Genomic DNA, 15,058 nt, shown 5'->3' with positions numbered 1-15,058 from the left:
ACCTTAGAATTCCCAGTAACATATGGAGACAAATTGAACTCCTTGAACTCTTAAAAATCAAACAAGATTTCTTCATGAAAGCCCAAAGCATAATTTTTTTAAAGATATTTATTTATTTTAGACGGAGGAAGAGAGAAAGAAAGAGAGAAAGAGTGAGAATGGGCAGGATGGGGCCTGTAGCCACTGCAAACGAATTCTAGATGCATGTACCATCATATGCATCTTGTTTACTGTAAAACCCTATGGAAAAATACCAGGAGCCAAAAACAGCCCCCAGATACAGACAGGCAAACAATCTTGTGACCATAGCATGACCACTGACCCCGCCTAATGTACTATAGATAACCCTGACAGGATGTTTCCGAGAAGAAAACAAAAAAAAATCCCCGTCTCAGTCCCCGGAGCCCTGCTGTATCCCCACCGACCCCAAGTCTATTAATAAGTAACCAGTGCTGGGACTGTAACCATGCTTCTGCTTCTGTAAACCTGCTTCTGCTCTCCCTAACCCTATAAAAAGAGACCCTTCCCCTTGCCCAGCGCGCTCAGTCTCTCAAAGGACTGGAGTGCCCGCAGGCGCCTGCGTGAACAATAAAGCTGCCTCTTGCCTTTGCATCCAGTGGCTTGGTCTTGGTTCTTGGGCGTGGGTCTCCCACCACAGGAGATTCGCCCCCCCCCCCAGGAATCTTACAACTGGGGGCTCATCCGGGATAGAGAGACCCCCTGCCCAACCCAACTATTGCCCACCGGAAGGTAAGCGATTGATTTGGTGCACCATTCTGTCTGTCTACGTCTGGTTTCATTTTTGACTGTTTGCGCTGTGTTAGAAAATCGACTCGGATCCGATGTCATTTTGTATCTGGGCGGCCTGAGAAGGAGCTGACAGGCTCGGACTTCTCCCCCGCCACCCTGGAGGATGCTCCAGGGGATCTGGGAGCCCGATTTTTCGGGGCTCAACAAGTATCTGAGGGATACATTAGTCTGTTGGGTGGACGAACAGTCCTCCTGTCTGAATCTGCATTTTCAGTTTGTTACCGAAGCCGCGCTGCACATCTCTGTGCCGGCTGTCTCTCTGTTGTCTTAGTCCTTGGTGTTGTCTCTTGACAAAATGGGTCAAAAAGTGGTGACCCCCCTGAGTTTAACCCTAGATCATTGGAAAGACGTTTGGAAGATCCCCTCCAACCAGTCAGTAGACGTCAAAAAGGAAAAATGGCAAACTTTCTGCTCCTCAGAATGGCCCACTTTCAATGTGGGCTGGCCAAGGGATGGAACTTTTAACCTCTCTACTATTTTACAGGTGAAAGCTAAAATGTTTGATCGTGGCCCACACGGACACCCAGATCAGGTCCCCTATATAGTTACCTGGGAGAGTCTGACAGTCGACCCGCCACCCTGGGTTATTCCTTTCATACCTCCTCAACCTACCCCACTGCTGCCTATCCCTGCCCCTACCTCCTCCTCTTGTTGTCCAGTTGATACCAAGAAGCCCCTAAAACCAGTACTTCCCCCAGACCCCAACAACCCCCTTATAGATCTCCTCTCGGAGGAGCCCCCTCCCTATAGATCTCAGACCCAAGATACCCCTAGTCACCAGCCACCAGCTCCTTCGGCCCCACCCGAGCTCCCTTCCCCAGTGGCTGGACGTCTGAGGAGCCACCAAGAGCAGCCACCTAAGAAGGAGACTTCACAAGCCTTTCCCTTGAGGCAGGGGCCAGGGGAACAGGTTCAATATTGGCCCTTCTCTGCCTCAGACTTATATAATTGGCAGACCCACAACCCGCCTTTCTCCAAAGACCCTACTGCCTTGACTAACCTGATTGAGTCTATTTTAGTCACCTATCAACCCACTTGGGATGACTGCCAACAGCTCCTACAGGCTCTTCTCACGTCAAAAGAAAAGCAGAGGGTCTTCCTGGAAGCCCGAAAGAATGTACTGGGCGACGATAGGAGACCTACCCAGATACTAGATGAGATCAATGATGCTTTCCCTTTGACTTGCCCTAAATGGGATCACGCCTCAGCAGATGGTAGGGGGCACCTAAGCCTTTATCGCCAGTTGCTCATAGCGGTCCTCCGTGGCGCTGGGTGCCACCCTACTAATTTGGCCAAGGTAAAGCAAGTTTTGCAAAAACCAGATGAGTCTCCTGCTGCCTTTCTAGAGAGAATTAAAGAAGCCTATCGCATGTACACCCCCTATGATCCGGAAGATCCAGATCAGGGGGTAAATGTATCCATGACTTTTATTTGGCAGTCTGCCCCAGATATTAGAAATAAGCTCCAGAGATTAGACAATTTACAGGGACAGACTCTCCAGGATTTATTAAAGGAAGCAGAGAGGATTCTTAATAAACGGGAGACAGCAGAAGACAGAGAGGAACGCCTACGCAGGGAGGCAGAGGATAGAGAAGACAAGCTTAGAAAAGAAGCAGAAGAAAGGAAAAATGCTAGGGAATGCAAGAGAAGCAGAGAATTGAGCCGCCTCTTGGCCACTGTAGCACAGAAAAATGATAGGACTAATAGGTTGGGAGACCAAAGGAGACCAAGACCCAGAGTGGACCGGGACTATCGCCCTGACCAAGACCTTAGGGAAGTTAAAAAAAGGGTGGAAGATATCCACCCGACTGTGCCTAATCCTTATAACCTGCTGAGTTCTTTACCTCCCTCTCATCAGTGGTATTCAATCTTGGATTTAAAGGATGCCTTTTTCTGCCTGAGACTGGCTCCCCAGAGTCAGCCACTGTTTGCATTCGGATGGAAGGACCCTGACTTTGGAATCTCAGGGCAATTAACATGGACAAGACTTCCCCAGGGATTTAAAAACAGTCCCACCCTCTTTGATGAAGCCTTACACCGGGACCTGGCTGACTTTCAAGTCCAGCACCCATCTTTAATTCTGCTCCAATATGTGGATGACCTCCTGCTCACGGCCTCCTCACATCAGGACTGTCATACAGCTACTGGGGCCCTGCTTGAGACTCTGTAACGCTTGGGCTATAGAGCTTCTGCTAAGAAGGCCCAAATCTGTCAACAAGAGGTCACCTACTTGGGGTACAAATTAAGAAATGGCCAACGCTGGTTAACACCGGCCCGCATAGACACTGTAGCTCGCATTCCTGTCCCCCAGAACCATAGACAACTCAGAGAGTTCTTGGGGACCACCGGGTCCTGTCGCCTATGGATACCAGGGTTTGCTGAAATGGCAGCCCCCCTTTACCCCTTGACTAAACAAGGAACCCCCTTCAATTGGACTAAGCCACAGCAAGAGGCTTTTGACAAAATTAAACACTCTCTCCTCTCTCCTCCGGCTTTGGGCTTGCCTGACATCACCAAGCCCTTCGAGCTATTCATAGATGAAAGACAGGGGTTTGCGAAGGGGGTGCTAACTCAGAGGCTTGGACCATGGAGGCGCCCGGTTGCATATCTCTCAAAAAAGTTAGATCCAGTGGCCTCAGGCTGGCCACCATGCCTAAGGATGATCGCTACAGTTGCAGTCTTAACCAAGGATGCAAGTAAACTAACCCTGGGGCAACCTCTGACTGTGCTAACGCCACATGCCATTGAGTCTATTGTGAGACAGCCCCCAGATCGCTGGCTGTCTAATACACGTATGACTCATTACCAATCCTTGCTTCTTGACAAAGACCGTGTGCAATTTGGTCCAATAGTGGCCCTAAACCCGGCCACCCTGTTGCCCCTCCCTGAGGGGCCAGAGACTCATAATTGCCAGCAGATTCTTGCAGAGGTACACGGAACCAGGAAGGATCTCACTGGCCAGCCGCTGCAGGATGCAGATTTCACCTGGTACACGGACGGTAGCAGCTTCCTACTGAATGGTGAGAGGCGGGCTGGGGCCGCAGTGACCACCAGAGACCAAGTAGTCTGGGCTAGCACCCTGCATGGAAGGACCTCGGCACAAAAAGCGGAACTCATTGCCTTGACTCAAGCCCTCCAGCAGGCTAAAGGTAAAAGACTCAATGTGTACACTGGTAGCCGGTATGCATTCGCCACCACCCACATACATGGGGAAATTTACAAAAGAAGGGGCCTGCTGACTTCAGAGGGAAAAGAAATCAAAAATAAGACTGAGATATTGGCCCTCCTCAAGGCTCTGTACTTACCCCAGAAGCTTAGCTTCTGTCCAGGCCACCAGAAAGGAAACAGCCCTGAGGCCATAGGGAACAGGTTCGCTGATAAAGCCACCTGTGAGGCAGCTCTGGGACCCCAACTCTTGATTTTGATGGCCACTGACGAGGGGACTCCTAAAGCAGCATCTCCAACGCCAGGATGGGAATACACGAATGAGGACTTGGACTTAATTCAGAAACTGGGGGCATCATATGATGCTGCCCACGGCAAATGGACTTACCTAGAAAAGACTATTGTACCTCAAAAGATTACAGCCCTCCTCATTAAGCAACTTCACAGGCTAACCCACATGAGTGCTCAGAAGATGAATACTCTACTAGAACAAAAGGAAACAGGACATCTTTTTCTAAACAAAGGTTAAATCCTAAAAGAAATTGCAAACACTTGCAAAGTATGTGCTCAGGTAAATGCTGGACGAGCCCGGATGGCCCTTGGGTCCCGCCTGAGGGGACACCAACCCGGGGCTTGCTGGGAGCTCGACTTCACTGAGGTAAAACCGGGTATGTATGGTTACAAATATCTCCTAGTTTTTGTAGACACTTTTTCAGGATGGGTAGAAGCATTTCCCACAAAGCATGAAACCGCCAGGATGGTAACCAAGAAATTACTAGATGATATCTTTCCTTGGTATGGAATGCCATAGGCACTCGGGTCAGATAATGGGCCTGCCTTTGTCTCCCAGGTAAGTCAGTCCGTGGCCAAGGCACTGGGGATCAATTGGAAGTTGCATTGTGCATACAGACCCCAAAGTTCAGGTCAGGTAGAAAGGATAAATAAAACAATTAAAGAGGCTTTATCTAAATTAACACTTGCAACTGGCTCAAAGGATTGGGTACAACTCCTACCCCTGGCCCTCTACAAGGCCCGAAACACCCCAGGCCCTCATGGCCTAACCCCCTTTGAAATCCTCTATGGCAGTCTCCCGCCAGCTGTCACTTTCATGCTTACAGAAATTTCTAATTTTACTGATACCCCCACCTTACAGGCTCACTTGAAGGCCCTACATTTGGTACACCAGGAAGTTTGGAAACCTCTAGCAGCTGCCTATAAAGAGACGACCAATAAACCGCTAATCCCCCATTCATTCCAGATAGGGGACTCTGTTTGGGTCCGTCGACATCAGACCAAGAATCTGGAACCTCGCTGGAAAGGACCTTACACCGTGCTCCTGACAACTCCCACGGCCTTAAAGGTAGACAGAATCGCCACTTGGATCCATGCCTCCCACGTCAAAGCTGCCCTGACAGAATACCCAGACAGCACACCACCAAACCCCGCATCATGAAAAGCACATTGCACTCCAAATCCCCTAAAGATAAGACTCTCTCAATCTTAACATGCCTCTTCTTAACTTTCAGTTTTGTGAGTAACGTCTCTGCTAGTCCTCACCTTCCCTTATCCTTGACCTGGCTAGTCATTTCTGAGGAAGGACAACTTATTTGGTGTACTACCTCCCTGCCCCATTATGGACATGGTGGCCCTCCTTAACCCCCAATCTGTGCGCCTTGACCGCCCATAGAAAACCTTTTGAAGAGACTCTAAAAAGGGCCCATCGGAGGAGACACAACCCTCCTGTTAGCCCAGGATGTTACTCCAATCCTGCCAAGCAGTTGTTAAACTCCACTCTATATGTTTGCCCCCAACATGCCCAGGCATCAGACTGTGGGACTAGATTGGACTATTATTGTAAAAACTGGGGATGTGAAACCACTGGAAATGTATACTGGCAACCCAAATCCCCCTGGTTCACCACTCTTTTACCCACCCTCCTAGGTCCCCTACTCATTCTTGCACTCTTACTAACCTTTGGCCCATGCATTTTCAACAGACTAGTGCAGTTTATGCGGGACAGACTCTCAGTCATCCAAACCTTGGTCCTTACTAATCAATATCAGTATCAAACATTACGCCAAAATGACACCGAGTTGTAAGTAAAAGATTTTACTCAGTCCCAAGAGAAATGGGGGAATGTAAAACCCTATGGAAAAATACCGGGAGCCAAAAACAGCCCCCAGATGCAGACAGGCAAACAATCTTGTGACCATAGCATGATCATTGACCCCGCCTAATGTACTATAGATAACCCTGACAGGATGTTTCCAAGAAGAAAACAAAAAAAAAAAAATCCCCGTCTCAGTCCCCGGAGCCCTGCTGTATCCCCACCGACCCCAAGTCTATTAATAAGTAACCAGTGCTGGGACTGTAACCATGCTTCTGCTTCTGTAAACCTGCTTCTGCTCTCCCTAACCCTATAAAAAGAGACCCTTCCCCTTGCCCGGCACGCTCAGTCTCTCGAAGGACTGGAGTGCCCGCAGGCGTCTGCGTGAACAATAAAGCTGCCTCTTGCCTTTGCATCCAGTGGCTTGGTCTTGGTTCTTGGGCGTGGGTCTCCCACCACGGAAGATTCCCTCGCCCGCCCCCCCCGGGAATCTTACATTACCTAGGAACTGAAGAGTTGAACCTGGGTCCTTAGGCTTCACAGGCAAGTATCTTAACCTCTAAGTCATATCTTCAGCCCAGCCCCAGCATATCTCATAAAATCTTGACATGAAAGTAAGTTATTCTTCTAGGTTCTGGGTGCCCTTCTCCCTACCTGTCTTAGGAGCAAAAACTTCCTAAGGAGTTTGTGCATCATGACCTAAAGTAGTGTTCAATCTGCTTCACAAAGAAATGGGAGAACTGGCTCTGCCCCCAGTGGACAGAGTATTCCCCAAGTCAAGGCTGGATGTTTGTGTGAGAAAACATTCCTATAGTAGCTGACAGAGAGATGAACAAACACACAATATACACTATTTATGAAGATGTCTGTTTACAAGGAGACAGTTTATAACGTTTTCTCTATGATGGTTATCAACAAAATGTATACTTCAATTTAATTATTCCATTTAGGAAGAAGTAAATGAAAATTATATGCAACATTATTGAAAAAATACATGTAAATTTCTCAAGGAATTCACATTGGCCTAATAATAATCAAAGTGCAAGTGTGAAAACTGCTCTGGTCTTCTGACATGCATCCTCTCCAAGAGTTCTGTTCCTGTTATCTTATGGTGTGACATGAGTCACTTTCCAAGTTTTACTTCAAACTCTACTTTGCCATCAATGGAAAATTGTTGTCTCCTTATACGGTGAATTAAAATTCTATGTTTTGTTAAATCAGTCATGGTCTTTTAAGGCAAGAAAGTTCATGGTATATTCAAATGAAATGATCTCCATGAAGGGACAATCCCAGAGGAATAGGTCATATCCATCTGATTACCTTCAAAAGGACAATTTGGTTTGTTATGTGTCAAATAGATCTTTGGTACTAATTAATTTTAAATATCTTAGTTTTATCAAAGAGATAATTCAGAAGTGTAATAAAAAACAAAATGAAAAGTAACTTTATTGTGAAAAATTCTATCACTAACATGTTTTAAAAATGAGAATTTTCAGCCAGGCATGGTGGCGCATGCCTTTAATCCCAGCACTTGGGAGGCAGAGGTGGGAGGGTCATCGAGAGTTTGAGGCCACCCTGAGACCACATAGTTAATTCCAGGTCAGCCTGGACCAGAGTGAGTACCCTACCTCGAAAAAAAAAAAAAAATGCATTGGTTAGGCTAGAGAGATGGCTAAGTGGTTAAAGCAAAGCCTAGCAACTTGGGTTTGATTCCCCAGTACCCATGCAAAGCCAGATAGATGCACAGGGTGATGCATATGTCTGGAGTTTATTTGTAGTGGCTACAGGCCCTAGAATGCTCATTATTTTTTTTCTCTCTCTCTGTTTGCCACTTTCTCTTTCTCACACTCATTAAATAAATTAATTAATTTAGAAAAGAAATGGAAACATTTAAAGAAAAGTACTGATAGCAAATCCACCATGGAAATGAGGTCTGCTAGAGCCCTGATTGTCCAGGCTAGAGCTAAGCCATGCCTACATCTTCAACTTAAAGAAACTGAGATAAAAAATGTATGTGATTTCATAATCTCAGGTATTTTATCATTACCATTCATGATCATCCATCAATTATACTAATAATTTGAAAAAGACCAACACAATGAGAAACAGAAGAATAAAGGAAAACATTTGACAGTGATGGTTCTGTGAAAGATGATGTTCTGCTTTCTTATTTTATTATTCAGTCTTAAAGGACAACTTCTATGTTATCTTTAAGTCAATGCCACTGTTCAAAGATGTTGTGTGTATATGTGTTGTGGGAGTAATAGATAATCAATAATTTTAGTTTTATCTGAATATATTTCACATGTAATCAAATTCACTCAATTTATACTTATATTTTTTAAAGATCTACACAGTATAAGCATTCATGATTAAATTGGATTACTTCCAATAATCCCCCAATTTCCTAGTACTTCATCACTCATGCCCTAGAAAATATCATCAATGATTCTTTCTTTCAGAAAATATATCTAGATCATTTCAACCTGAAGATATGAGACATGACAATCATTTGCACATTAACTTTACTCTTACTATTAGGGTCTATAAAGCTAGCATCTTTCCCTTTTCATACATCTTCTGATTAATATGCATAAAGTTTTCTTTTCTTCCTATTTTCTTCTCTCCCACTAAGCAAGTATAGAGGATGAAAAGTTCTGAATTCTTAATGGTGATCAAAGAAAAGTAAGCAGTATTTTTCTGGATATTGAAAGACGAGCCTTTGGGCAGTGAAATAAGAATACAGAAAATGATGATACATTTATGATCACATCACCTTTCAGATTTCCATCATTTTTCTATTTCTAATTATTTGGTCTTATTTATACAATGTTGGAAATAATTAATAACATGAGATGAAATAACAGCCAGAAATACGAGGTAACAAAACATTCAAGATATAGGAGGCATAAAACTACTAAGATCCCACAGTATACTTTGAATTTATAACAGAATCCACTGGACTATATTACAATTATAATGCTAAATTTATCCTTTCTTTTAAATGCATATTCCTCTTTTTGGCCTTTGAAATAACTCTAAAGAAAAATAAAGGTCATGGGATAACAATTGAACTATTCTTAAAAACCGAAAATCTAAAACTCTACCCAGTGATTGTAGGTGTTGAATATACTCAAGGCAGAGTGAGATACCCAGAGACTGGTAGCACAAGGCCACCCCTCCGCCAGCAGAGAGGGCCTGGATGGAGAACTGCAGTGAGTGAAGGGAGTCAGTGAGCAAGATGCTTGGAGAAAAGAGTTTGGGATCTGCAACTCAGGAGGAATATAGCTATCACGATGGTGTCATTCATCCATTCATTCATCCATGAGAGCTTGAACTCCGTGCTTGTGAATGCTAGGCATGTAAGGCAAGTCTGAGTTCATTGCCAAGCCTTTCTTTTCAATTTTATAGATCTTGGACATGTTTCCACATTAACCCACACAAATCTTGAAGGATTTTTGCTCATGTTATATCACATGAGACAGAAATAAAAGTGAAGAGCTGAATAAGGGTATGAGGTGAGACAGAGTGAGCTGTAATTGGACTTTACTGGAAAGATGAGGTCTGTATTGGGCATCAATGGGCCTTCACTGCAGAAGTCTCTTTGATGATCACGGAATCTCTTTTAGTGGCGCGTGCGTGTGTGTGTGTCTGTGTTTATGTATGTATGTATGTAGTAATTACTTAATTTATTTGAGAGAGAGTATCTATATATTTTTTAGATACTTGCATTAAATTTGTTATGGAAAATAATCAAACCAAGATTCATTCAGAGACCTAAGTCAATAATTTTCATGACCTTAAGATGGATACCTGACATTTATAAAATAGATTTTTTTTACTTTGAAATGATCTCTGGTAAAGAGCAGATATCTTCCAAAAATTGCTCGAGTTCATGTGGCTTTCTTAGACAAAGCCTAAAAACCCATTAAATAGCATGTTATGCTTTCATTTTGCTCAAAATGGTAATCAAGGGCCTGAGACATGGCTCAATAGTCAAAGGGAATTTATTTTAAAGCCTGTTTTCCCAAGTTTATTCTCCAGCAGCCATGTAAAGTCAGATATGAAAAGTGGAACAAATATTTAGCATTCGTTTGCAGTAGCAAGAGACTGTTAGACCTGGTACAAGTGTGTGCACTCATCACACACAAGTAAATATATATATGATATATATATATATATATATATATATATATATATATATGTGTGTGTGTGTGTGTGTGTGTGTATGTATATAATTTATTTATACATATTTATTTGAAAGAGAGAGAGGAAGAGGCAGATGCAGAGAGTGAGAAGAGAGAGAGAATGAATGTACCTGGGCCTCCTGCCACTAAAAAGAAACTCTAGATGATGCCCCAGTTTGTGTATCTGACTTTACATGGGCACTGGAGAATTGAACCCAGTCCATCAGGCCTTGTAAGCAAGTGCCTCTATCTGCTAAGGTACTTTTCCAGCCCCTAATTTTTTTTAAAGCTCAGCTTATTTTAGAATGATTGGCATGACCTAAAATTGTTGTACAATGTGTCTTCACTCAGAAATATTAATTTTTCATATCCCCAAATTACCATAATAATATTCATCATAATGTTTTTGTAATTGTTCTTTCCCTTAGATAGTATTGCATTGACTTCCATATTTGATTTTATGTACATTTATGTGCATTGGGAGAATTATGTGAAAACTGAATTCAGGTTTCCTGTAAGGAAAGATTTATTCATGCCTATTTTATGTCAAATTCTTATAAAAATGTATGAGAAAAAATATACTCCCATACAGTTTTCATTATGCATTAGATGCCTCTAATATTCCTTACTAAATGCCATAATTCCACATGTGCTGCATGTCACCTGTCATATGTAAACATTGAATTATTTCATATTATTTCATAGTCATGTAAAAATGCCAAGCAGAAATGAATGACTTTCAATATTCACCCAGGGTTTATACAAGCAATTTTTTGGTTGTGCCAACCTTTATAACCTGATCATGGAAGAGCCTTTTGGGGTGATGCTCACAGACTGCCAGTAAAAGAAAATTCGTCCCTTGTCAGCGTGCTTTATGCCACACACCCTGCACATGCTGACGAAATCTTCTACGAGTGATCTGATGGGGCAATTTATCTGCAGAGGGAGAGACAGCATACCAATAATGAGCTGTGTGTGTCATAGAGGGTGGAAGATAAGTTATTGAAACTGTAGTTACTCTTCACTAGCTCAAGTCAATGGAAATGGTTACCTTCTGTTGTAGTTCTAAAATCAGGAAGTATCTTATTTAATATTTATATTTTATCTGTTTTGCTTTGTAGTTTCATGTTTTAACCTGTATACTTATGTTCTTGATAACTCTTGAATTTGATAATTAGTCCTTTGTCTTCGTGGCTGTATTCATTGCTCATTTAATCTTCACTTCTTCAAAACTATGTCATTCACCATTGCTTAGCCCTCTGCTTATTCTTGGAATGAAGTGGTCAAGGAAGCAAGGCTCAGGGGAGAGGAGAAGGCAGATTTTATGGGTTATATGGGTATCTGGTCTTTCATCTCACAGCCAACAGTGAGAATGAGTTGGGACTGAAAGAGACAAGCACTGTCAAGTCACGTCCTGTCCTTATGAATTCATGACCTTCTTTGGATGAACAAGAACATGAACTGAGATGGGAGCATTTATTTTCTTTCCTATTTTTCCTAAAGATTTTAAATCTTCTTGAGCAGTGATGCGAGATGATGATCCGAAGCAATTCTCGCACAAGTAGAGGCGCAGCAGCTACTGTCATGAGCTGTGGCGGGGATTGTGCAGGGAGATCCCAAACTGGCTTCTCTGCACTGAGACCTTTCAGTTCTCGGGTTCTCAACTCGGTGGAAAGAGCCACGACTACAGGAGGTTTGCTACTTGCCTTTTTCTTAGGATGCTGTCAGTTGCAGCAAGTAACTGCCATCGTTAGTGTACTCAACCCTCCCTCCCTTGGAAAATAAAACAACCAGTAGGGCTGAGGGGATGACTCTGGGTAAAAGAATTTGCTGTGCAAGTGTAACTAGCTAAGCCTGAATCCCCAAAGCCCGTATAAAAGCTAGATGCAGCAACAAGTAGCTATGATTTCAGCCTTCCTATGATGAGACAGGAGGTGGAAACAGGAGAGCCTGGGAAGCTCATGGGCCTGTAATTCTGGAGTACATGCAGTGGTGAACAGCATAGAGACCCTGACTCAAACAAGGTAGAGGGCAAGATCAATGCCTGAGGTTGTCTTCATATCTCCCTTGCATGCCATGGCACATGTCATGAACACACACAAACAACATTATACACATACGATAAAAATAAAAAAAAAAAATAGGAAAAGCATAAAGCCGGGCTTGGTGGTGCACATCTTTAATCCCAGCACTTGGGAGGCAGTGGTAGGAGGATCGCCGTGAGTTCAAGGCCACCCTGAGAATACATAGTGAATTTCAGGTCAGACTGAGCTAGTGTAAGACCCTACCTAGAAAAACCAAAAGAAAAAAAAAAATAGGAAAAGAAGTTCAGTCCATTCTGTCAACCTTTACTCCTAAGTGTGTTTAAGGTTGAGCTCTTCCAAGCCAAGGATGGTGTAATGAGAAGGATGTAAGGAAGGCAGCACAGATGGCAGCTGTGTCACTTTATACCAGGCTGCAGTGGAGCAGTTGTAGAGAGCTGGGCGGGAGGGCACCAGGCTTTGGTCACCTCTGCCAAAGAGGCCCCTTCCTGCCTTTTAGTAGACTGTGTCAAGGCTTATGTCTTCTACCAAGCTGGCAGTGCAGCAAGCTCAGAGAGTTCATTGAACATTGGTGCTCCCAGCCCCCATCCACTATCTGCTTCCTGCCATTTAGTGCATAGAGGGCATATGTTATTTAGAGAAAGAAAAGACACACTCGCCAGTCAAGTGTAATTGTTGTATGTGTGAAACCCATGGAATCCCTTGCATGAGCATGGACAAGGGGTCACTGGAGCATGGGCAGCTCACCAGGGGCCACCCCACGGAAGAACATGACCCCTCCTCAAACAAACATTCATTGCCAATAGCTACTGTGGCTACTGTGAGAAGTTTTATAAGACCTTACCCTATTCATGATTGGAGGTTGACAGGCTTAATCTCAACCAGGAAACCATAGCTGCTGTGAGTTCTTGAGTAACATAACATGACATGCCCAGCAGATCACTTTTTATACCACTCTAAAGTCTAACTTGTGCCATTGCAATAAGCACAAATACATTCTAGGCAAGGTTAAAAAAGTACAAATGCTAGAAAACAAAGAACTTGCTAGTTTCAAACACTTAAAGAAATGAGGTGAGATGAACTAAAAATTAATGCTACTGAGCTGAGGGTGAAAGTCTTACAGGAGCAGCTGAGCCATGTGGGCAGTGGCTGAGCCATAGGCCAGGGAAGCTGGACAGCTTAAGATTGGGTGAGCCCGTCCTTAAGCAGACAGAACTCCCTTTACAGAGGACTGTGCAAGAAGTAATGCTAATATGATAACTGTTTTAGACAGTTTCCAGAAAAATTTTTTAATCACCTGCACTGGAGCACTGGGAAAATTGACTGCTGAAAGGCAAACGGTTGGAATAAGTGACAGTAGACTTTATTCACAGTCTTGAAGTCTACAATTGCTTATCCAAGGAGAGTATCACAGAGAAGATGTAAAGGAAAGTGAATTAATAAGAAATATTATAACCAGCATTTTTCATTTATTTGTTTATGACAGAGAGAGAGAGGAAGAGGGAAAAGATGGGTGCACCAGGACCTTTAACCACTGTGAATGAACTGCAGACTCATACACCACCATGGAACCAGTGTTTATTTAACACTGTAGCCACATAGTGCTCTGAGCGTGTCAAGTCAATTCATGTAATCCTCAACATGCATGTTCTAATATGTTCAATTTTTAGACTATGTTACTCATGAGGCACCTCAGGCAAGTCAAGGTCATATCACTTATTCAATGTCACCTTGCTGTTTTATTTGTCACCTTGCTGTTTATCCATCTGCCATCTAAGTGTAGCTGTGGACATACATACTCTAGTGATTCACTGCTTACCTAGCAAGTTAGCAAAAATATTAGCCTACCATTACTTCATACTCAAAACAGTTCACTAGAATTGCTACTGGTAACAGACATCCAAATCTGTCATAGCCAAGAACTAATGACTATCAACTTATTTTTAAAAATTTTGTTCATTTTTATTTATTTATTTGAAAGTGACAGAGAGAGAGAGAATTGACATGCCCCGGCCTCCAGCCACTGCAAACAAACTCCAGACGCATGCACCTCCTTGTGCATCTGGCTAACGTGGGTCCTGGGGAATCGAGCCTCAAACTAGGGTCCTTAGGTTTTGCAGGCAAGTGCTTAACTGCTAAGTCATCTCTCCAGCTCTCAACTGACTTTTTTTTTTTTTTTTGAGATTTTCATTTTCTTGATTGCATGGACACTCTCCACTGGTAAATTCTTATAGAAGTTGTCCTGAAATAATGATACTAAAGATGAGAATGAAAACAGTAGACAGTAGTAGATGAGAACAGTGGTCAGACAAGGAGAATAACAGAGTCCTCTGTTGTGATGAATCTGAAGATCGGCTCCAACAACGCAAAGGTGTGGCTCACAAGGTCCAGTCAGGGCTGGTGTTCGTTCCTAGCTCACCAATTCCATCATGGAGCTATGCCTTGAATCTGCTCTATTTTGTGATGTTGGTCTTGTCTAGACTGTATCCATAGCAGCCTCAGAGTCTCTCTGAACACTGTGTCCTTCTCTTGGAGCTTTCTTTCCCTCCAACTATTCCTCAGGTTGGCGCCTTATCATTTTTGCCCTAGCTGAAGTATCACTTTCTGGGAAGAACTGCTTTTAGACCCACCCAGTATTCTTTCTCTTTCCTCTGTTGCACTGTATTGATTTCTTTTCTTTTCACCTCCAGTTGCAGCTTAAAGTCAACCAGTGCCCCCTACCTCCATTATCCTCACTGTCCCTGATC

At 43.3% G+C, this 15,058-nt stretch overlaps 1 protein-coding gene across 1 annotated transcript in view; it reads left to right on the top strand.

Annotated features, from left to right (window-relative positions):
* The first annotated feature begins 1,105 nt into the window (after nucleotides 1-1,105).
* LOC123455073 overlaps nucleotides 1,106-15,058 on the top strand; it is a 41,043-nt gene continuing 27,090 nt past the window's right edge. The window contains exons 1-2 of the mRNA XM_045134771.1: nucleotides 1,106-2,517; nucleotides 5,972-6,070. Of these exons, the coding sequence (XP_044990706.1) occupies nucleotides 1,106-2,517; nucleotides 5,972-6,070 (1,511 nt within the window). The remainder of the gene's footprint in view (nucleotides 2,518-5,971; nucleotides 6,071-15,058) is intronic.

The sequence above is a fragment of the Jaculus jaculus genome, chromosome 15 (genome assembly GCF_020740685.1).
Source record: "Jaculus jaculus isolate mJacJac1 chromosome 15, mJacJac1.mat.Y.cur, whole genome shotgun sequence".
Classification (NCBI taxonomy): Eukaryota; Metazoa; Chordata; class Mammalia; order Rodentia; family Dipodidae; genus Jaculus; species Jaculus jaculus.
The sequence above is the reverse complement of the archived record's forward strand: the minus strand, read 5'-3'. Positions and strand labels throughout refer to the sequence as shown.